This window comes from Staurois parvus, unplaced genomic scaffold (genome assembly GCF_062004578.1).
Source record: "Staurois parvus isolate SC_StPar_1 unplaced genomic scaffold, SC_StPar_1.0 ptg000031l, whole genome shotgun sequence".
Classification (NCBI taxonomy): Eukaryota; Metazoa; Chordata; class Amphibia; order Anura; family Ranidae; genus Staurois; species Staurois parvus.
Window position 1 is genome coordinate 13,576,347 of NW_028317827.1, and position 24,808 is coordinate 13,601,154.

At 43.8% G+C, this 24,808-nt stretch overlaps 1 protein-coding gene across 1 annotated transcript in view; it reads left to right on the forward strand.

Annotated features, from left to right (window-relative positions):
• LOC149470816 (sodium channel protein type 2 subunit alpha-like) overlaps positions 1-23,079 on the forward strand; it is an 82,558-nt gene extending 59,479 nt beyond the window's left edge. Inside the window, exons 2-3 of the mRNA XM_089660521.1 lie at positions 17,447-17,749; positions 22,948-23,079. Of these exons, the coding sequence (XP_089516647.1) occupies positions 17,483-17,749; positions 22,948-23,079 (399 nt within the window). The 5' untranslated portion in view covers positions 17,447-17,482. The remainder of the gene's footprint in view (positions 1-17,446; positions 17,750-22,947) is intronic.
• The last annotated feature ends 1,729 nt before the right edge of the window (positions 23,080-24,808 follow it).

Below are 24,808 nucleotides of genomic sequence, written 5' to 3' on the forward strand. Positions count from 1 at the left end.
TTGCAAGTATTTTTTTGTGCATTTTTCTCTAGTCTCTCCATGTTTTTTCTGCCATCATTTGTTTTTTTTTGCACTTGTAGTCTTACAGTCCCATAGTTTTATGCCTTTATTCTACATTTTGTCTAGTTTTTTCCTGCCATATTCTCTTTTTTTCACCTTGCACATCCTTAGAACCTGCCTAGGCTTAGCACAATGCTATATAGTGAAGCATCATCTTTTTATTTAAAAAAATAACAAATAACAAAATGTTATTTTGTAGCATTAATAATTTTTGTATATAACAAGGATGATCTCCTCTAATTGTGAGGTCTGATCATGAAGAGGGGATAGTTTTAATATATTTATGGTGTTTTAACCATCCTTACAGGCTTGATAGTACAGAACATGATAATAAATTAAATGTGTTTGTAGATGGCTCTTGATATCTGTCTTGTGCTTCCATAGGCTGTTAATTTATCTGTTCTGCCAAAAGAAAGCATTTGAGAGTCATGGTGGTCTGTTGTGTTCCTGCGAATGCTGTATAGACAACTGTAAATGATATCGTTTGTTTGTCTGCCATATCAACAAGAAAATGATGCCCATGTTTCAAGTGACAGAATGGATTGCCTAGGAGTCTGCACAGAGATAACAGAAAAATATTAGTCATAAATAATATTCACAATTTTTTTTAATTGCCCTTTCCTATATTTTTTTTTAGGTTATGAAAAAAATGGAGTTTTACTTTAAAGAGGACACTTTAGCATTTGTCCTTGTAATTTGTACATGGTCAACAAGGTAAAGCTGTTGTGAAACAACAAGAAGAGGTATATATCAGAAACTCATTTTTTAGGCTGGGTTCCCAATAGTGTGACTCCCAGTGTGGCTTTTACACTCTGTGCCACTCAAGTCGCAAGAAAGTTGCATCAAAGTAGTGCAGGAACCTTGGATGCTTTTGTCGCATATATTGGAATGGATGCCATAAAAATAAATGGGTTTCAACTTTTCATGCAACTTCACAAGTTGCATAACAAATCGCACTAGTGTGAACCAAGCCTTATTGTTATATACAGCCTGATCAGCTCCGCCCCATGTTACATCTTAACCTTTTTTGTTCTTGGCAGTACTAGATGTTCCTAAGCTAAAAATTCTTTCTTTTTGATTATTTAATGTTGTGTAAAACTGCACCTAAATAGGTCATAGAATTAAAAGTTTCTGCTTTTTATTAACTGTTTAAATAGTGTTACTTTCACAAACAGTTCAGTTAATGCCAAAAATATGAATAAAGCATGTGCAACCTTTTTCTCCTGTTAGGACTTGAAGTAGTTGCAACTTCCTTGTGTGACAAACCATTATAAATAATAAAACTTAAGGTTATCTTGTAAAGCAAAATTCACTATTCATGCATTCATAAAAATGTATGAAAGCATGTTACAGTGATCATTAGCCATAAATTACCCAGCTGGTTTTGTGCCTTACTTGGAACTACTTTGGGGGTGGATATTGTTTATACAAAGATGCAGTTTTGTCCCTGAAGAAGTGCACATTAAAGCATGGAACTGGCCAGTACCATTCCTGGCAGTAGGTAACATCATTCACATTCAGAAGTCCAAGCCAGGATTAAATCTGATTGGTGGCTGTAAGAAATGTATTAGCACTAGGTTTTTGTTTTACATAAGGCTTTCTGCGCATAAGAGCCAGTTAGGAGGGGGTTTCAGCATCACCAGTAGATGTGTTCCAGGGCATTTAGATTGCAGAGCTAAGTGAGTGAAGTTCTACAATAATATATGTGGAACCTATTCTGCACTTTCATGTTTGAGATTTTTATTAAAGTGTAAAGTACCCCCCAATAATTAGTCCTATTCCACTCTTTCATCCTCCTTCTTACATTGTTAAATCTCACTACAGATCTTTGATGTACAGTAGGTGACCCACTTTTCACTGCTGCAGTATGCATAGGGATTGATTTTGCTAGGGTTCCATTGGTTTCTTATCATGCATATTCCAGCTTGGATTAGTGGGCATTCATGGCACATGACTGGACACCCAACATTCCGTATTGCATATCAACAGAGCACGTAAAGTAGAATTCCAGACTTTATATCACTTTAAATACTTTGTCTGGTCCAAGCTGGCCAAAACCAAATATTTCCATTACATAGTGATGCAGCTGCTGTGTCATTAGCTACATACAGTCAGCAGCACTGTATTTCAGCAGCAGTAAATGCTTCCTCTAATTGGTCGAAAAGGAAATCATGACATCATCCACCCACCTGTCTACCTTGGCCAGTCAGAGGAAGCCTTATATTAATTGATTACAAGACTTCTCCTGAGTGGCTGAAAAGCACTCAGACCATGTCTGTTTAATTTCAGCAGCAGATGGGAAGTTTCCTTTTGCAGAGACCTACCTGCAGCTATATACTTATTTCTCAGTGCTGAGCAAAAGAGTCTTCCTGCTATAGTCATATTATCAATTCCAGTGTTCTAATAAGAGAGAACCCAACTTTAGGCACTGGTGGTGTTCACAACAACACTGTCCTCACAAAGAAACCAGATTTGAATTTGATTTCAGTTGTAAAAACTCAAAGCTGGCTGCCTATTGAACTGAAAAGGCATTTTTTTAAACATGAAAGCCCAACTCCAGGCAACTAAAAAATTATCATTTGCAGTAAGGTTGCACCTGCACTGGAAGGGGTAGTTGCTCATTTAGGTCTAGGGGAACAAAAAAAGATATACTTACCTGATCCTCTGCTCCTTCACACAGATAGACCGGTCAGCACAGCCTCTTCTTCCCCATGCTCTAGCAGTCTAGGATCCTGATGGGAACATGACCAAAACAGGGTCCATAGCCTGGCACCAGGTGTGGACTGACCATTTGGAAACTCGGGCACTGCCCGAGGGCCCGGGGTCAGTAGGGGGCCCCATGAGATGCCCCTGGTACCTTTTTCATAGGCTTTTTTGAGTTTGGGCAAGGACACAGGGGCCCCATGATCCCCTGTTGCCCGGGGGGCCCCATGAGTTGTCAGTCCGCCCCTGCCTGGCACTGGACATATTGATGTCGGGGAAAGTCCCCTGCCAGAGTGTGGGGGAGAGCCGTCTGTTGGGGAACAGAGGATCAGGTAAGTAAAAGTATTTTTTCTCTCTCCTAGACAAAACGAGCAACCAACCCATGGAGTGTGGGTTCAGTAATTGCAGTGTCAGGACTTGGATATGAACCCAGGACCTTTGCTGTGTCTGGCAGTAACACTTCTTGCTGATCCACCTGAGATGCTGGACAGTGCCCAGTCTGATTGTTTGGACTGTTTTGCCTTGTCTTTTTTTTTGGTGAACCTTAAACTGTTTGTTCATCCCATGAACTTCCTGATTTAAGCCATGTAGTTCCTTTTTACCAGATTATTATGCTCCCTTCAGCCAATATCTCTCTTGTTACTTCTGCTACCATGCCTATCTTCGCTACCACTTGTTACCGACCTTTAGCTTGTTAGCTGACTATGCTTCTGCTTATCCCTACCTCCTACAGCTAATAGACACTGGCTTGCTCACCCATCTCCACCATCAGGAGCTCTGATAAACACCAGTTAGTGGTTAGACCCTGCTCCTTGGGAGAGCCTGTGTCATACTCAAGGGTGACCTGCTTCTGTACTTATCTAGCTGGTCGATGGGAGTCTCTCTGCTGCTATAGCTACCGGCCTCTGAACCTGACCGTGATATGCAGCTGGTGAATTCCACTTGCATTTGAAATCAGTTTGAGATACTTCTGAAACCAACAGAGTTCATTGGTAGGTACATTAAACTCGCAGTTGATTTCCTTCTGACATGCACTTGACCTCCTTCTAAACTGCTTCAAGTGTTTGCATGCACTTTGACTTGTATGACAACAGTTCAGACACGAACAAAAGCCCATCGACACAGGCTCTTAGGGTGAACAATGACATGAAACCATAAATCATGCCAGGTTGGATATATACTATTTAACAGTCATGACATTACATGAGGTAATCGCAAAAATATATAGACAGAAAACTTATTTAGGGAGACACTGGATATGTTGTTTGGTTGTACATCTCCAGAAGCTAGAAGGATCGTTTCATCTCCTGCCTATTCTTCTGCTAACTAGAGAGATGTGCTTACTGGACATGTTCCAGCACGTTAAGTGTAGTAAATTGAAATCAGGTTAATCGTTCTAAGAAATTGCATTAATATATCAATTAGCAAATATTTTTTGTTGCTTGAGTGCAAAAACGAAAGCTATTGTGCGAGGAAGTCCATGTGCATTACAGAACTACAGGAAGTCTTCATCTGTTCAGTTTACTTGTAAATGTAATGGGTTATAATGACTTTATTGAGGTATTTATTTAATTGTGTTTTTATGAGTGATATCAGGGTGTGCCCAGTCATTTATTAGCCATATACAATGGAAATGGCTCCACTTTTCTCCATTATACAAGTCTACATTAAACAATTTTTTTAATGGAACATAAATAATATCTTCTATTTGCTGTCCTTACATTGGGTTGAAGGGGGGGAGTCAAGAAAGCTAAAACTTTCTCAAACTGAGAAGATGGAAGTGAACAATAAAACATTGGCTTAATTATGTGGGCTGCAGTTGTTCCAGGCTTCAGGAACTGTATGGGTACAGATGCTTAAAGTACATCTAAATACATTCACTAAAGTCTTATATAAGCATTACCATGGTAATGTTTTCATTGAATAAGTTGTAATCCTGCTCAGAAGGTCCTTGTTCAGGTAGTTCCTATTACCTTCACATGCCTTCTTGATGGATACTATAAGCACCCATGGTACACCTTTGTCATTACTAGGAATCAGATAAATGATGTACAGCTGACTTTGGCGTGAGTGCAAGTAGACAGGAGCAGGCTAAACAAGGGAAGAGGAGATATCTGCATTCAAAAAAGGATGAAAATAAAAAAAAGTATTTTATTAAAAAAAGGCAGTTTTTTTTACTATACATTGTGCTTTAGCAAACTAAATCAGTGGCGTCGCTATCAGTGTGCGGGAGGTGTGGAATGCACCAAGGTGACATCCGCCAGAGGGGTGAAACCTATGGATGCCACCTGTCCAGGTCTCTGTGGTGGAGGTTCCCCATGCAAGTGTTACACTCCTCTGCCGGTACTGTCTGGTGCTCTCCCCGAGTCCCTGGTGCTGTGTGAGTTGATTGGGTGGCTGTGTGCTCTGAGTGGGGAGAACCATGCCAGCCAGCTTGGTGCAGACCACAATTACAACCACTGGGTGAGTGCAGAGCCAAGGGCCCTTCCCCTCCTCATCTCTTTACTTTGATGCATTTGGACACTCACAAGCTCTCCAGTGTGGAACGTCTCATGCTTGACTTTACAGGGACATAGCTGCTCAGCTGAATGAGGACCTCAGTCTAGTTCCTACTGCAGTCCCATCCTGGCATAAACAATTGTCCAGTGCTCACTTGTGAAATGTTCCAGGACTTTCAGCCACACAAGGTGTATGAATATGGTGTGCCCTCAGTAGCCTGTATGTGATATCTTATTCTCTATTTGTGGGATGCTTGTGGATTGCTTTGAACTTTTTTTGCATTTTTTTTTAACTAAAAGGTGTTTGAAAGGATCATAGAACACACAGTTCCACATTGTGAGCAGTTTTGATGGGGTTGGGTTCAGTAGAGCTGATTCAGGTTTTTGGATGAAGGTCCACTACTCTACCGATACAGACCACTGCTCTACCCACACTGTCTGCTGCTCTACTGACACTGTCCACTGCCCTACCGACACCGTCCACTGCCCTGCTGACACCATCCACTGACTACAAAAAAGGATGTGTGCGTGGAGGAGTGATTTGGGGGGACGTTGGTAAGAGGATATGTACTGGTGGGTGCTTTGGGAGGGGAGAGGACTTGTGCTAGAAGGGGGAGTGGATTTAAAATCCCCCCCTTACCCCACGTTCCTCTTACCTCCCAGAGCACCCCCAGCACATATTCGACCCCACCCAGCCCACCTTCTAGCATAAATCCTCTCCCCTCCGAGAGCACTCTCCAGCACATATTCGATCCCAGCCCAACTTCTAGTACAAGTCATCAAGATCGTTTAAGGATTTTTCTAACTTCTCTCTACTTTAGCATAGTGTCTCTAAATAAAATAATTATTTTAATATTTGTAGGGAAATTATTTTTGCATGGATTACCCCATCAAAGGATCATGAGCAAGTCTTCTGTGGTTCTAGAAATGGTTGGTAAAGTAAGACGTATTGCCCAGCCAACCTGAACAGGCTGCCTACATTGTATAATCTAATACTGGGTATGTTTGCCACCATGTCTACAGTGGGGATTTGCAACCTGTGAAAGCAATCTTTTGGTTTTTCCCCTTCCTAATCTGTGTTTGAGAAGAAGGGGGATAATTTGCATAGGGTACACCATGGGGGCAAAACTAATCATTTTTAAGAGATGACATCTGCCCAAAAGTGAGATTAAGAGGTTTTTCCATTTGTGGACTTGTATATTTTTCGTGACTATGGAGAGCAGTTTTATTGACATACGACAGTTGCTTGTTTTGCAATGAGAAAGCCTAGATATGTAAATAAATTTGAGTTTATTTGCAAACTACATGTTTTAGACCTTTCCTCGTCAGCCACAGACAGGCTTTCTGCTAACAAAATTAGCTTGCCTATGTTGAAATTTAAATCTAATTCTAAAATTGTCTACAAAGAAAAAATGATCTGTGTCACAGTATACCAACCAAACCAATCCAAGCAGCAGCTATCTAACAATGATAAATATCAATGCATTAATTAAATAATAATAAAAAAGGCAGCGCTAGTGGGAACGTCCTATTCGAATACTCATACACCTGTGAGTCAAACTTCCCTGTACCTCACAAATTATAACAGGTACCCCTATACATCAAGTATCACATATGCAGTGTAATACATCAAATAACTATATAAAATTCATGCATAAAATATTTCAAAATATATGTGCAAAAATTCATATCTAAAATGTCTCAAAAATTATGCATCTGTCACCCAAGTGCAAAGTGCTTGTGCAAGAAACTCAGTATGATCAAAAAAGTTTTGCTAAAATTATATACATCCATATAAATGACTTTCATTTGCAAAAATATGTGAAAATAAATAAATAAAAATCCAAAGTTAATGAAAAAGTCCCACATGGTAAATAAGCTTGGGTTCCTGCATTGTCAGTAAGAAACAGGAGTATGTCATCTGCGAAGAGGGTGGATTTAATTTTGCTCTGATCTTTTCATGAGCCTTTATACACATCTTGGAAAAGGAATGATTGGGCCAGGAGTACAATAGCAGTATTGAATAAGGGAGTGGATAGTCAACACCATTGACAAGTTCCTTTTTGCAATTTGAATAGCACAGATAGGGATCTGAAAGTCCACATTCATACCAAGCGTGAGAAATATACCATTTTATTTTTTTTTTAGAAAAAACACTCTATGCTCATTTGTTGCATCACCTTCGGAAGCAAAACCCAATTTACATTGCCAAAGGTTTTATCTGCGTCCAAAGTCAAAAGGACCATGAACAATGAAGACAGGATGCCTTTTAATCTGCAACCTTCCAGAACTTCTATCGTCTTTCTGATGTTGGTTACTACCAGTCAACTTGCAACCTGCAACAAAGCCTACTTGTGTGGGGGTTGTCAATTTTGGGAACAGGGCTGCTAAGGGGCTTGCCATTAATTTAGAAAGAAATATAACTTTCTAGTTGAGGAGTGGGATAGGTTGGTGGGTGAGAAGCCTTCTTGGGGAAAAATGTATTACATACAGTGTTATGATACAGCCAAAAAAGAGAGTAGATTTGGATCATATTTTCATTTTTTTAGGTTTGGATTATACTTTTTCTTATTGTCAAAAACATCAACATCACAGCTGGGAGAAAAGATATTTAGAGCACAAGTAGCTTATTACAAAACTGTATCCAGAGTCAAATTGGAATATGCAAAGCATTTTAAGAATACAATGTTGGGGATAGGCCAAATGTTTAATTTGTGTGCCTGCCCAGCAGGGATCCACACAGTAGTGTATGTTGACACTCTAGTATATCCTGGACATTCTAGACAATGTGTCTGCCTCCCAAATTAGCACATGCTTTGATTAGATGTGAGAACCCCAGCTGGGGTTCCCGCGGTTAGCCATAAGGGGCAGTCCCATTAAAAGCAAAGAGAGGCTACCAGCTCCTGCAGCTAATTACGGCCACTTGCATGTACTCGCTCATGCAGCGATCACATCCGAGTGATTGGTCCTGGATGCAGACTGCCTAGAGTATCCACCCTTTTGACCTCTGTGAAATCACAGCAGCGGGTCTCGGTGCTCCTGGTAAGTAATTATCCAGTACAGAAATAAAAAAAAAAACAATTTTCTGGGCATCACGGCATGCCACTCTTATTTAATAAATCATAGATTTCCAAAGACTAAAAACAATTAAAATACATACAGCTTCCAAACCATGGTTCTTGCAAAGCACACACGTTTTCAAGGCAGTGACAAGCCGTGAGTGCCCAGGACTTTTTTGGATTGCTGCACCAATCTGAGCGACTGTTGTGTGTGTATTTGTATTATATCATTAGTACCTATACCCTTGGGCTCTACAGTAGTAGTTTATGTGAAATTTTATCATGTGGATGTACCCTCTCGTTCTCTGTATTGCAGTGGTTGGCTGACAGAGAACAAGACAGGCAATCTAATTGCATGCAAATTAGTACCAGTGTCTGGGAATTATCATAGGCCGGGCCAGATCTCATTTCATTTCGAAACAGGGATCTGTGCACCTGATGTGTGTGGACAATGTAAAAGGTGACTGCATTAGGAACCCAGTTCACAGGATTTTGTGGGAAATCTCAGATGTGCTGCCACACAATCATTAGAGTTTACCAGATTGCATGCAAGATTTGCTAGATTGTGTGAAATTTAGTTTTACTTTTCCGGTGGCTGGTGGTAAGAGACTTTGAGTGGGTGTTCGTACTAACCCCTGACGTAGTATTGTCTGGTTTAGCTAAGCTGTACTGCTAGAGAGAGCACTGTGTGTGGTCTGCAGAAGCCTGTATGACAGTGAGCTGAATTAAATAAAGTGTCTGTATAAATAATACCAATAATAAAACAAAAAAACTAATTCATACCATTTTAGAAGTGACAGGAGCAATCCAAGTGCCAAAACATACATAAATAATGACAATAATAATAAATTAATTAAAACAAATAAAGACTATTATATGGAAAATACAAATATATATGTGTGTGTGTGTGTGTGTGTGTGTGTGTGTGTGTATACACTGCCCAAGAAAATTAAAGGAACACTTTTTAATCAGAATATAGCACCAAGCCACTTAAACTCCTGGGATATTTATCTGGTCATTCAAGTAGCAGAGGTGGTTGTTCATCTGCTTTGGTGTTAGTGAAATTAGTGCACTAGATGGGCAACAATAAGACGACCCCCAAAATAGGAATGGTTCTACAGGTGGAGGTCACTGACATTTGTTTCCCTACTCATCTTTTCTGACTGTTTTTCACTAGTTTTGAATTTGGCTAGGGTCAGTGTCACTAGGTGAGGTGATACCTGGACCCTACAGAGGTTGCAAAGGCAGTCCAACTCCTCCAGGATGGCACATCAATATGTGTCATTGCCAGAAGGTTTGCTGTGTCTCCCAGCACAGTCTCAAGAGAATACAGGAGATTCCAGGAGACAAGCAGTTACTCTAGGAGAGCTGGACAGGGCCATAGAAGGTCCTTGACTCATCAGCAGGACTGGTGTCTACTCTTTTGTGCAAGGAGGAACAGGATAAGCACTGCCAGAGCCCTACAAAATGACCTCCAGCAGGCCACTGGTGTAGATGTCTCTGACCAAACAATCAGAAACAGACTTCATGAGGGTGGCCTGAGGGCCTGACGTCCTCTAGTGGACCCTGTGTTCACTGCCTGGCACCATAAGCTCGATTGGCATTTGCCAGAATTGGCAGGTCCGCCACTGGCACCCTATGCTTTTCACAGATGAGAGCAGGTTCACACTGAGCACATGTGACCGACGTGAAAGGGTCTGGAGAAGCCATGGAGAACATTATGCTGCCTGCAACATTGTTCAGCATGGTGGTGGGTCAGTTATGGTCTGCGGAGGCATATCCATGGAGGGGTGCACAGACCTCTACAGGCTAGACATTGGCACCCTGACTGCCATTAGGTATCGGGATGAAATCCTTGGACCCATTGTCAAACCCTACGCTGGTGCTGTGGGTCCTGGGTTACTCCTGGTGCACAACAATGCCTGGCCTGTGGCAAGAGTATGCAGGCAGTTCCTGGAGGATGAAGAAATTGATACCATTGAATGGCTCCCATGCTCGCCTGACCTAAATCCAATAGAATACCTCTGGGATATCATGTTTCAGTCCATCCGACGCTGCCATGTTGCACCTCAGACTGTCCATGAGCTCAGTGATGCCCTGGTCCAGATCTGGCAGGAAATACCCCAGAACACCATCCGTCGTCTCATTAGGAGCATGCTCCGATGTTGTCATTCATGCATACAGGCACGGGGGGTGGAGGGGGACAAACAAACTACTAAGTACCATTTTGATTTGCTGCAATGAAATTTCAGCAAAATGAAGTAGCCTGATGCATAATCTTTTCACTATGATTTTTGGAGTGTCTTTGAATTCAGTCCTCTTTAGGTTGATAATTTTCATTTCCATTAAATAATGGGGCATCCTTACGTTTCTAACACATTACCAGTCCATATCAGTATAGATATCCAGCATGATATTTTTCCCCATTGAGATCTGATGTGTTTTCAAAGTGTTCCTTTCATTTTTTTGAGCAGTGTATATACAGTATATATAAAAAAATAAATATATGTTAACGTCCAATCACCGAATGGTGTATAAAAGTTCTGGCAAGAGGCCTTTATTTATGTTGGTGGCACAAATGATGGTGAAGATTTGAAACACAGATCACTTTATTTTGTCATTTGTTGGATGGACTGAGCACTGCATTTTTACGCCTTTCAGTGATTGTACTTTAAAAAATATTTTTTAAATATACTATATATACTCTACTTGTAAGGGACCGCCCGGCGGTACTACTAGCACTCCACTGAATAGGCGTCCCCAGCGCACGGAGTCTAAGTCCCAGGGTGCTTGTTCACCAGGGCCCCTGATGGTGGGGATGGACTTGGAGCTCCCTGAGACCAGGTCGTGACTACCGGGTGCGTCCGTCAGTGGTAGTAGTATGCGCAAGGGGCTCCCACGGGGAAGAGTCTGATGTGAGGAGGTCAGAAGACCCCACTGCACGGGATGGATGGATGGATGAGCAGGGTCAGACGGGCCGGGTTGGTAACAGAGAGGGCGGCAAGGTACAAGGCAGCGGGCATAGAATGGTCGGGTCACACGCCAAGTCAGCAACAGCAGGTCAAATCCAATAGGGGGCATTCAGGAGAGAGGTCAGGCAAAGCAAGGGTCAGAACAGGCGAAAACAGCAAGGTCAGGTTCAATCCGGGTCAATAACTTACAGGGTACAGGTTCACAGGATTCAGAATGCAGGAAAGACCAGAAGGCACTGAATGACAGCTCAGGGTCGTTTAAATATCCCGCCCTGCGCTGCCATTGGTGCCCAGCGGGCGGCCGCGGCTTCTACTGCGCATGCGCGAACTCGAACGCCGCGGCCGGCCCGGAACCAGTGCTCGAGTCCCTGCGCCGGGCGGCATACTGCGCCTGCGCCGGGACCAACGCGGCGGGGATCGAGGGGATCCCTGACATTGCCCCCCCCCTACGGGCAACCTCCGGATGCCCATCCGATCTCTCCACCACGGGTGATCGCGAAAGAACCTCCGGACAAGTCTGGGTGCATGGACATTATGGGCTGGTTCCCAAGAATTGTCCTCAGGACCATAGCCCTTCCATTTGATAAGGAATTGGGTCTGGCCTCCCCTCCTTCGACACTTCAGGATTGTTTCAACCTCAAATTCTTCTTCTCCTTCGACCGTTACCGCTTCCGGGGGTCTAGATTCCCGGTCAGGGAAGGCATCTGGGACCACAGGCTTCAGAAGGGACACATGAAAGACCGGGTGGATCTTGAGCGTGTCAGGGAGGGCGAGTTCATAGGCTACTTCGTTAACCATCCGTTTAATGCAGAAGGGGCCTATAAATTTGGGTCCCAATTTCTTCGATGGGCAAAGCATCTTTAGATTGGACGTCGCCAGCCAAACCTTCTCCCCAGGCCGCAATACCAGATCTCCTCTCCGTTTCCTGTTGAATGCTTTCCTGTAGTCTTCCTGGGCCCGACTGATGGCCACTTGAAGCTTCTCATTGTTCGCAGCGAAGAACGTTACCACATCTCGTGTTGCTGGTACTGGGCATTCCGACACCAAATCCGGGAGGAAGACTGGGTGAAAGCCATAGTTGGTGAAGAACGGGGACTGCCCTGTTGCTGAGTGGCGGGCGTTGTTATACGCAAATTCCGCTAAAGGAAGAAGTGGCAGCCAGTCATCTTGAGTAAATGAGGTATAGCATCTCAAATATTGCTCTAAGGTCTGATTGGTCCTTTCGGTTTGACCGTTAGTTTGAGGGTGGAACGCAGAAGAGAGAGATAATTTGATGTCCAGGGCTTTGCACAGTGCTCTCCAGAATCTGGACGTGAACTGGACCCCTCGGTCCGAGACAATGTCTTCGGGGACCCCATGCAACCTGACTACCTCACGAATGAAGACTCGCGCGGTCTCGGCCGCCGAGGGGGTCTTCTTCAACGGGATGAAGTGGGCCATCTTGGACAAGCGGTCCACGACTACCAGGATTGCCGTGTGGTCTCGGGATGGCGGAAGCTCGACTATAAAGTCTAGTGAGATCTTTTGCCAAGGCCGTTCAGGAATAGGTAAGGGTCGCAGCAGACCCCAAACCTTGTTTCTTGAGGGCTTGTTCTTCTGGCAGGTGACACAGGACCTGACATAGCCCTTACAATCTTTAGCCATGTCTGGCCACCAGAATGAGCGTCGGAGAAGTTCCAGGGTCTTTTCTGGGCCAAAGTGCCCCGCCATTGGGTGGTCGTGGCAATGCCCCAAGACCAGGGTTCGAGCTTCTTCCGGCACCACAATTCGATCTTCCCTCCATAGGAGTCCCCCCTTGTTCTGGAGTGGCCCTCCGCCTGGGGTAGAGAAGTTTGTGGACGCCTCCATTAGCCTGGAACGAAGGTCCGACTGAAGGACCAAGAAGTTACCCGAGGATAGGATGGTGTCAGGTACTGGGGTCTCCTTGGCGTCTTCGTACATCCGTGATAACGCATCCGGCTTAGTGTTCTTTGATCCCGGCCGGTACGTAATATGGAAGTTGAATCTTGAAAAGAATAGTGCCCATCTCGCCTGTCGCGGGCGTAGACGCTTGGCAGTTCTCAGATACTCTAAGTTCTTATGGTCAGTAAATATTAAGATGGGGTGCACCGCACCTTCCAGCAGGTACCTCCATTCCTCTAACGCCGTTTTGATCGCTAGTAGCTCACGGTCACCGATATCATAGTTCCTCTCCGCTGGGGTCAGTTTCCGTGAGAAGAACGCTACCGGGTGGAGCAGTTCCTTGGTGCCTTTTCGTTGGGAGAGGATGGAGCCTACCGCATTCTCCGATGCATCTACCTCCAAGATGTAGGGCAGAGCGGCGTCTGGGTGACCCAAAATGGGTGCCGAAGTGAACAGCTTCTTTAAGGCATCGAAAGCTTCCTGCGCTTCTGGTGTCCATCTGAATCGGGTCCCCAGCTTGGTTAGCTGAGTAATGGGGGAGACCAGACCCGAGAAGTTCTTGATGAACTTCCGGTAAAAATTTGCAAAGCCGATGAATCGCTGGACGCCTTTCCTGTCTGTGGGTTCAGGCCAATCCAGTATTGCAGCGACCTTCTGGGGATCCATCGCGACCCCCGCGGTGGAGATAATCAGGCCCAAGAAGGCAATGCTGGATTGTTCAAAACAACATTTTTCTGCCTTGGCGTACAACCCATGCTGCCGCAGCCGCCCCAATACTTTTGCTACATGTATTCTGTGTTCCCCCAGAGACGGGGAAAAAATCAGAATGTCGTCTAAATAAACGATCACAAAGACATCCAGAAAATCTCTAAAAATATCATTTACAAAATGTTGAAACGTGGCCGGAGCATTACACAACCCGAACGGCATGACCAGATATTCAAAATGACCGAAGCGGGTGCGGAAGGCCGTCTTCCACTCGTCCCCCTCCCTTATGCGAATCAAGTTGTACGCCCCCCTCAGATCCAGCTTGGTAAAAACTACTGCTGACTTTAAACTTTGGAACAGTTCAGGTACTAACGGTAGTGGGTAACGGTTTTTTATCGTGACCCTGTTCAATTCCCTGTAATCGATACATGGCCTTAAGGTTTTGTCCTTCTTTTCAACAAAGAAGATTCCCGCCCCCGCCGGTGAAGTGGAGTGGCGGATGAACCCCTTCTGGAGGCTGTCCTCGATATATTCCTTTAGGGCCCCCAATTCGGGCTCTGAAAGGGGGAAGATTCGCCCAAAAGGAATTTCTGAGCCGGGTAACAGGTCAATGGGGCAGTCATAAGGGCGGTGGGGGGGTAGAGTATCAGCTCCCCGTTTGCTGAACACATCTAGAAACCCATGGTAGGCCGCAGGGATTACTTGTTTTAATTCAGCTTCCACCTCAGAGCACAGGAGGATTTGGGGGGTCCCTGGGCCCGAAGTGCGGCAGTATATCCGACAGTATGGGGAAGGGAACGTGATTACTCCGGTTTCCCAGTCAATCTGGGGGTTATGGGCCCGTAACCATGGGAGCCCCAGAATGACTGGGAAGAGGGGTGAAGCTATAGCATCCAGGCGGAGGAGTTCCTGGTGCTGGCCGGCAATGACAGTGGTGATGGAGGGGGTTTCCTGGTTCACTACCCCCGATTTTATTCGGGAACCGTCGGCCAAATAAATATTGAACCCCTTTTGTTTCAATTGAAGGGGAATACCCTGCTGGTGAGCAAAATTAATATCCACGAAGCAGCTGCATGCCCCAGAGTCAATTATGGCCGATACTTCCACGGTCCTTTCTGGAAGCTGAAAGGAAAGGGGCACCACTAAGTATTGGGATGGACCAACATTGCCAAGGGATAAGGAAGAAGAGGTGCACTTACTCAGTTTCTGCGGGCAGGAACGCGCCATATGACCAGCTTCTCCACAATAGAGGCACAGGTTCTGGGATCGTCTGCGCAGATGTTCCTCTGGGGATAGTTTAGGCCGTGCCAGGCCGAGCTGCATGGGTTCGGGGTTGTCTCCAGGTGGCCGGTTTTGGATGACTGGCCTAGGTGTTTGACTGGGACCCTGAAATGATCCCCAGGGATTTCCATGACCCTGGCCGGACCTCTCAAACCTGCGTTCCCGCAGTCTACGGTCAATTTTAATGGTCAGTGCTATTAGGTCCTCTAAAGTCTCAGGTACCTCCACCCGGGCGAGCTCGTCTTTCAGGCCGTCTGATAGGCCAACACGGAACTGATGCAGGAGTGCGAACTCGTTCCAGCGAGTATCCCCCATCCACCGCCTAAATCCAGATGCGTACTCCTCCGCCGCTCGGCGGCCTTGCCGGAGTGTGTACAGAGTAGCTTCAGCAGAAGCTGCCCGCTGCGGGTCATCATAAAGGATGGCCATAGCATCAAAAAAACTGTCAACCGAACCAAGGTGAGGGTCATTTTTTCCCCGTAATCGATGGGCCCAGTCTTGGGGTTCACCCTGCAGGAGGGATATGACGAACCCCACCTTCACGGATTCAGTCACGAAGGTTCGTGGTTGTAGCTCAAAATAGAGGAGGCAGGACTCGCGGAATGCTCTGAACCGTGTGCGGTCCCCGTGGAAACGTTCTGGTAAGGGTACTCGGGGGTCGGCCGCCGGGAGTGGTGCGAGTGCCCCAGACACCAGCACAGGGGCTGCTGGAGGTGTGGGGACCGCGGCCTGTGGGGCAGGAACGGATATAGTGCAGGCCTGGAATTGAGTTTCAATCTGCTGACATCTATCCTGCAGGGCCGATACGGCCTGTGTCAAATTGGATAGGTGCCTGCAGATCTCCTCCAGCGGCGAGGGACCTCCTCTAGACTCAGTCATGGCCTTCTGGTACTGTAAGGGACCGCCCGGCGGTACTACTAGCACTCCACTGAATAGGCGTCCCCAGCGCACGGAGTCTAAGTCCCAGGGTGCTTGTTCACCAGGGCCCCTGATGGTGGGGATGGACTTGGAGCTCCCTGAGACCAGGTCGTGACTACCGGGTGCGTCCGTCAGTGGTAGTAGTATGCGCAAGGGGCTCCCACGGGGAAGAGTCTGATGTGAGGAGGTCAGAAGACCCCACTGCACGGGATGGATGGATGGAGGAGCAGGGTCAGACGGGCCGGGTTGGTAACAGAGAGGGCGGCAAGGTACAAGGCAGCGGGCATAGAATGGTCGGGTCACACGCCAAGTCAGCAACAGCAGGTCAAATCCAATAGGGGGCATTCAGGAGAGAGGTCAGGCAAAGCAAGGGTCAGAACAGGCGAAAACAGCAAGGTCAGGTTCAATCCGGGTCAATAACTTACAGGGTACAGGTTCACAGGATTCAGAATGCAGGAAAGACCAGAAGGCACTGAATGACAGCTCAGGGTCGTTTAAATATCCCGCCCTGCGCTGCCATTGGTGCCCAGCGGGCGGCCGCGGCTTCTACTGCGCATGCGCGAACTCGAACGCCGCGGCCGGCCCGGAACCAGTGCTCGAGTCCCTGCGCCGGGCGGCATACTGCGCCTGCGCCGGGACCAACGCGGCGGGGATCGAGGGGATCCCTGACACTACTTATGTATTTGTATTTTCCATATATTATTCTTTATTTGTTTTAATTTATTTATTATTATTGTCATGATTTATGTTTGTTTTGGCACTTTTTTGGATTGCTCCTGTCACTTCTGAAATGGTATGAATTTATTTTTTTAATATATTAATTGTATTATTTTTATAGGCACTTTATTTAATTCAGGTGTGTTATATATATGATTTTTCAACAGCGCAACACATTTTAGGAGATTCATTTAGTTTGTGTTGTGGTGGGAATACACAGTGAGTGCAGCTGTTGGATTTTTTACATACATTTTTTTTATACATACTTTGGTTCTAGTGATAGTTGTCCAGTGTGCTGGTGGACTTACAAGAACAGGTGATGGACCTGGCACATGTTCCCCGCTTCCCGTACCCCTCTGCGATTTTCCTCTTCCCCCATCAATGATGTGACATAAAGTGATATAGCATCTTTGGTGAGCAAAGAGAGATGGCAAGAATCTATTTTAGAATATTTATGATTTGTATCTACAGTTTTATTGCCAAAATACGATATTGCAAGTCTGTGAATGCTTAAAGATCATATTACAAAATACGTTATAAAGTATTTATATTAACTTTATACAAAAGTAACATTGTTGTGTATCTTGGTTTTTTTTTATAACAAAATATCTATGTGTTTATTGATCAGGGTTTTGCTATGCATGAGGCTCAATGGTGAATAAGCATGGATGAAAAGATGGCACAGCAGCGGATTGTACCACCTGGGCCAGACAGCTTTCAACGTTTTACCAGGGATTCTCTAAAAGCCATTGAGAAACGTATTTCAGAGGATAAAAATGCCAAGTCCAAACAAGAAAGTAAAGAAGATGGTCCGAAACCAAATAGTGACTTGGAAGCTGGTAAAAAGCTGCCCTTTATATATGGTGACATCCCCCCAGGAATGGTATCAGAACCCCTGGAGGATATTGATCCATATTATGCTAACCAGAAGGTAAGAGTATGTAATGTTTGGGACAAGAAGATTGATGCTAATAATGGGTAAAAGAAGAGCTAGTGTGTCCAAAACTAGTGTTTTAGGTAAGGGTAGATGTCAACAAATTAGATCCCCTTCACCAGGTTTTTTTTTTTTTTTTTTTTCTTATCACAACAATTTTTATTAAACAAGCCAGAAGTAAAAAGACAAAAGCACTGCCCCTGTTGCAGACAGGAATAATGTACATGGTCCAGTATATTCAAACAAAACTTTATTGAAGAGCATACAGAAATGGGAGTGATGTAAGCACGGGTCCAAAGCATTGGTTCAATATAGAAGGGTTGAACTTATGCAGGTAAGCAGGATTCCTGTACCAACAAGTACTAAGTTTATAGCCATTTTCCTGAACATTAATGTTTAAAGAAGCCTTATGAATAGAAGTATGTATCTGCTTCAAGTCCTCCTCTGTAAGTTGCACTCCTAACTCTGATTCCTGTTTTATGCTTGAGTTCACAGGAACGCAGTATGTGCTGAAAGGAGACTGTAAAGCACACGAATACAGGCGTATAGTATTTCCCTTCTATACAATGATCTAGATGGGAGCAGATTCAAAAAGTGTCTGATCTGAAAGTACATCCAAGTAGGGAGGGAATCCAAAGGGGACTTAAATGGTATATCCAATCTACCTCTAATCACCGATCTTGAAAAAGTTTTTGGCAATAACAATGGGGTGTAATCACTAGTCTTTCAAAAAAGACCCTGAGTAGCCTGGGAGAAAGTTTGGGTTGCCACATATCAATGTCATGGGGCCCATCAAAATTGAAAAGCGTGAGCAAGCCATCTGAGAAGTTTGAATGGTAGTCCCTAATAAAAGATGTGTGCATAGCATCCTCAAGGCAGCTGGAAAGGAAAGTCAGGGGGCATCATCTAACATGTAGGGAGAAAAAGTGCATTCTAGTGCAACCCATCTCCTAAATTGTCAAGTCTACTATGTGCGTCAAATGACAGGCTCAGTAATAATGCTTCATATCTTTAAGTCCAACACCCCCCTTATTTTTCAGTATTGCTAAAGGAGCTAATCTGACTCTAGCAGGTTTATTTTGCCATATGAAGGCGGTAAATGTTTATGTAAGGAAGTAAAGATTGTTGGGGGGCACCTTGATAGTGATGGTCCCCCCACCAGGGTTTTATCTTTAACTGATGTCAGGGTCAACCCTCAATAACTCTGTTTTATTATTTAGCAGTACAGAAAGCATCATTCCAACTGTTCTCTGTCTGTAGAGCTGGATTTGCCATTAAGCACAGTATGCTGTGTCTCTTGGTATCAGGGACAACAAAATATCTTTTTTGCTGTTAAGATGCTGGCCACTGGTTTTCTCATTATAAGAACTAAAGTTGTCTCATAAAAATGTATTTATAAACTGGCCTAGTATTAAAAGTCAAATAAAGACCAGTAAAGCAAGAAGATGTACTGGGTATAGGGGATATTCCAAGGCAGAGTATTGCCTCAGTTATCAAGAGTTTTGTGTTCACATGCCTCAGTTATGAAAGTCTTTCCCGGATTCTCTGTATTGTACATTAAAGCTGAACTCAACCAGGCATAAAAGACACAAATCAATTCAGCTCTGTACATACATGCACTAACAAGGGATATGGTGTAGGAAGGAGATAGCAGAGTGGCAGGGCAATGAGCTTATCAGTGTGCTGCTTCTCCTTTCAGTGTACAGTCACAGGTTGGGAGAGGGGACAAGATCTGTGAGTCTTATCTTAAAGTGGAGTTCCACTCATCTGTCAAAAAATAAAAGTCAGCAGCTACAAAAACTGTAGCTGCTGACTTTTAAAAAACAGCCACTTACCTGTCCCTTGGTCCCGTGGTGTGTCCCCCGCAGCCCATTTCACCGGCTGCGCTTCATGAATGGTCCTGTAGTCTTCTGGAACCTGTCACATGTCCCAAAAGACTAGGTGCCTAGGCAATCGGACCGGAAGTGGGAGTGGGTACCTGTCAAATTTGGGTACCTGCTCCACCCCCATCCCCCAAAGGTGCCAATCCTTAATGGGGAGCAGGGGAGCAGTCCTTAAAGCGGAACTTTCCCTTTTGGGTGAAGCTCCGCTTTAATGTAGCAGAGAAAAATCAGATCTCTTGCCATGCCAGACAGGGCTGTTCCTCTTGTTCTTTTGGCAGAATTGTGTAAACCTCAGGACTGAATAGCTAGAAATACAAAGCCTTAGTTGGCAAAACAGCTTATTTATATGTATTTAATATGTGTATTCAGCTGTTTGCCTGGAGTTCAGCTTTAAATAATAAAGCATATGGGGAGATTGAGAGTTCTTGGTGATAAAGTGAGAGTGCTAAGTGGTAGATGTGTAGAAGGGTTTAGCTGAGAGCACGGGTACCGTAGAGACCTTGCTAGCAAAGTCACTGACAAAGATATATTACGTTGGTTGGTGATTTAACTTGTTGGCTTCTAAAAATGAAAATTTTTCTGTAGTAAACTACTCTTTATATAGCATGGCCTCTCTTAGCCAATGGTGTGGCGCTGGAACACCATTTATAGAGTTAGTCTACATGAGACAAGAAAGTTTGGCCAGCCACACATTATACAATTTTCTTGAGAATTGTGCTTTAGATTTACCAAAAACCATATAATATGCGGTCAAACTTAAACAACACTTTCAGTTGTATCCAATTAGGCAGGCCCTTGCAGTACATAGTTGAAGGTAACTCCAAAAGAAATTTGACAGAAAATTATAAGAAAATTGTATAGTGTATGGCCAGCCTACGTCTTGTCAAAATTTGAACCCACTCTAGTCTAACTGTTAGGAATAGTACAAAAGAGCAAGGGCTTGTTTTTACCCTCTAAAAGTTCGCACCACCACTCTGCAACCGCCAGCATTGCACATGATTATGGTGTGGCCAGATTCACTTGCAGCACTGCCTGCTGAACGTGTCAGAGGGTATAATTATGGGCAAGTCATGAAGCAAAGCATCAAGACTACAGCAAGTACAGCCCCATGACGTGCTGAGTAGAAATGCAGCTCAACCACAGATTTTTACTGCCCCCCCCCCCCAAAAAAAAAAACGATTGTAAACGTAGCTTAATAGAGCGGTGGTTTTTTCCTCATCTAGGGTTTTTGAGTGGTTACATATTTTTTCTGATAAAAGAAAGAGAGGCTATAGACAGGCATTTTAGCCTATGTAGTGAGAGACCAGTTAATAGTGTGGCAGGCGCAGTGTTCTTGACTGTTGTGGATATAGCTCTGCTTTGTCCTACAGTTAATGGGACAGTGTTATTTCAGTGGGCACATATTTGAAAATATGATTGCAGATTGCTCCTTCATGGTAGCCCTTTCCCCCTTCCTCCAACACCGCCATTTATCTGCTGGAGCCCTATAAAATATTCAGTACTTCCTGAGCACATGATCTTTTCCACTTTCAACCACAATGCAGTGCACAGCGCCTGAATGGCCAATGGACAGCCCTGAGAAATGTCACATGGGGGCATGGTGGGTCATTAGCAATGTTTAAGCTCTGATACAAAGCTCTTTACTTAGGGCTGTGGTAGATGAACAGCATGACTTGGTAGCATAGGGAAGGTACGTAATCAGGAGAAAGTGAGCTATTAAGAGAACCTGTCACATGCTTACTTTAAAGTGTTACTAAACCCAGGACCCTGCATTCACTATATCTGGTCTCCCACAGTACACAGCACATGGAAATTCAAGTATTTGAGTAAATAAAAACTGCTAAATAAATTTTCTCATCAGCAGTTAGAGCAGTTTTATGACTTCTATTGGTGCCCAGCTGAGCACTGGTTAAAGCTTGTAGGAGGAGTTTTCATTCTCCTCTGACTGTCCTATGAGACTGACCCCTGACCCTCTGTCTGGACAGTGCTGATTGTCCCTGTGCTGATCACATGCACCCTCCAAAAGACAAAAGAAACTCACTATCAAAACACATCAAACTGAGCATGTGCAACGTGCCTCCTAGGGCTCTGTACTATCAGCAGACGGATTGAGGACAGTAGATGAAGGGGAGGCTCAGAGAAGACAGGATCAAACAGCCTTTTTACACAGTGCAGAGTATTGACCCCTTAGGTTCCACAGCAAGTATAACAAGCATGCTTTACTACATATACAGACTGATTTTACTGCTGTGGGTTTAGTAACACTTTAAAGTCATTTTTGATATAAGCATATTTTTACAATTTTGTGTTATTCTAGTTGCATTAAATATAGATATTTTATTAGCCACAAGAGGGAGCTCTGAGTGGCTTATAGCAATTACTTTGTCTCTTAACTGTTGAGATTAGATATAATTCATGGAAACCATTTTTTCAGTGTGTTAACTGACTCACAGACTTGCATTGGAGCAGTACACCCCCAGACGGATTTACAGGTCTATGCACTCTTGAGAATAAACCTTTAAACATTATACATAGGAATAAGATTTAAAATGTAATTCAGCCCATCTGACATGTGTCATGTTTATTTAATGAAAGGAACAGAAAGACTATACAGCCATGGTAATATCATTACAATGCTGCCCATAAATGCTATTAAAAGCCAAAATAGTGATTCTGCCAAGGCTTCTGCATCCTCCCATTCTGTATTGCCCATAATACATAATATAAGGAAATTCATTATCATGGCTTTGGTTACGACCATCAGTGAGTTAAATAATGCCGTTATCTACTAAGATGTTGTACGAAGTGATACTGCAAGATAATGGAAATCCATACAACCTTCTACTAGATACCTATAGTTTTTTTTTTTTTTATTTAAATTGATTAAATACAGTAATAATGTGATATAACAAAATCACTGCCTGTACTAGATATCATGACTTTGGTTATGACCATCAGTGAGTTAAATAATGCCATTTGGTTATGACCATCAGTGAGTTAAATAATGCCATTATCTACTAAGATGTTGTACAAAGTGATACTGCAAGATAATGTAAATCCATACAACCTTCTACTAGATACCTATAGTTTTTTTTTTTATATATATATATATTTAAATGGATTAAATACAGTAATAATGTGATATAACAAAATCACTGCCTGTACTAGCCTTTCATATACAGTTGCAATCTTAAGTTACCCTTGTGCCAGAAACAGTCCATTTAAAAACCGTTCTACAATCTTGTTCAATGAAAAAAATGCAATCCTCCAGCACTTGTAATGAAATGCGTGTTTCACTTTTTTCTGTTTCAGACCTTTATAGTATTGAATAGAGGGAAGGCAATCTTCCGCTTCAGTGCCACGTCTGCCTTGTACATTTTAACCCCCTTCAACCCTGTGCGTCAAGCAGCTATAAAAATACTGGTACACTCATATCCTTTATAAAATGGAAAATTTGTATAATAGTTACTTTAGGACCATCTGACATTTGGAGAAGTGAATTGTTGTTGTAACTGGAACCACCTATTTATACTGCCTACTTGTGCCTTAAAGGAGTACTAAAGTCACATTAATTACATTACGTATTAATAGATGTGTTAGTATTGTTAAAATATTTTTCGTTACTTTGAAAATGTGTCCATATTCCCAGTCCAATCCTGTAGCTGCAACTGCTGTTTTTTAGTATCTTCAGCTCTTCCCGTCTCTTATAGCCAGTAAGGCGGTGATACATCACATTCCTGCTGATTGCAAAACTACATGTCCCATGGTTTTTTGTAGTACCTTGAGGCACTTTACTGCTGTTCCAGTTGAGCCAGAGTAAAAGAACACATCCCAGGAATCCTTTATACGTGCATATTCCAAAGAGGGAATATTTTTAACTTTTTTCCCATAAGTGCGGTTTAATTTGTATTCTCGTGTTCCAGGGAGGGAGCTGGCCACTAAATGATATAGACCAGTACTTTCCAAAGTTGGTGACTATGTCCTCTTGCTTGGGGGTGCTGGAACAATCTGGGTGGGGGGGGGAGTGGTAGTAGTCTCTGGTGCAATTGGGGGGCCTTAAATAAAAATAAGGGGGAGGTGGAAGCAAAAAGAAGAGGAAAGAACTTTTAAAAACCTTTAGTACGTTTCATCTGTTGTGTAACGCAGAGTTAAAGTCGTAGTGATTACTTTTTTCCTAATAAAAGACAAAATGCAAATTATAACTGATCAATGGTCAAGTCCACCAACAGGTCTTAAAGCCCAACTCTGGGCAGAAAAAAATTATTTTTTGCAGTGGGGATGCACCCGCACTGCAAGGGTTAAATGCTAATTTTGTCAAGGGGAGAGGAGAAACCCTTATGCGTATCCAAATTTTCACTCCCCTGGCAAATGGCGCTTCCCCATGATCTAGCGGTGGACTGTTTTTTGGCAATCTCATGTTCAGAGCAGGGCTCTGGGCTTGATGATATTAGGTCTCAAGACTGCTTGAGCTGCAGTGACTGGTCTTGTGCAGAGAGGTGCGGAGGATCGGGTAAGTACATCTCCTTTCATCTTTCCCCTGTGTGACAAAAGTAGAAATACAGAAACATAAAAAACACAAATTTGCCACCGCATCTTTCTGTTTGTTCACTTAAAGAAGGTAGATTTCCAGTGGGGCACTTCGTAATGTTGTTTCTGAAAAGGGGACGGTAGACCAAATAAGTTTAGGAACTTTTAGCTATGCAGTCTGCCCATCAATTACTTGATTACATTCTAACAGACTGCTTCTGAAACAGAAATCAAGCAATTGATCAGCACAGCGCCACGCAGCTAAAGTGTGTACCATCCGGTGGCTAGCAGGGAGGAACATGCTCATTGAAGGCCTGGCTCACATACATACGGTTGGTTGCAGCGATTCCCACACCTGCAACCACCCACAGTCAAATGCGCTGCTGTTTGAAAATGCACTGGGTTGCCATTCATTTGGAATCGCACCCCCTCGCATCTAAAAATGCAGAGGGTTTGCCGGTAAGGAACCTGCAGGGAAACAAAATGGTGCAAATGCTCTATGCAATTTCCTTGAAGCTGTGTTTTTAGAATGGTGCAGGAACCATTTACTGTGGGAAATGCAGACATGGCAGCCCAAATGTGGGCAGCAAACCCTTATAGATGTGAACCAGGATTAAAGGGATGCCAGTGGTTGCCTTTCACTCAG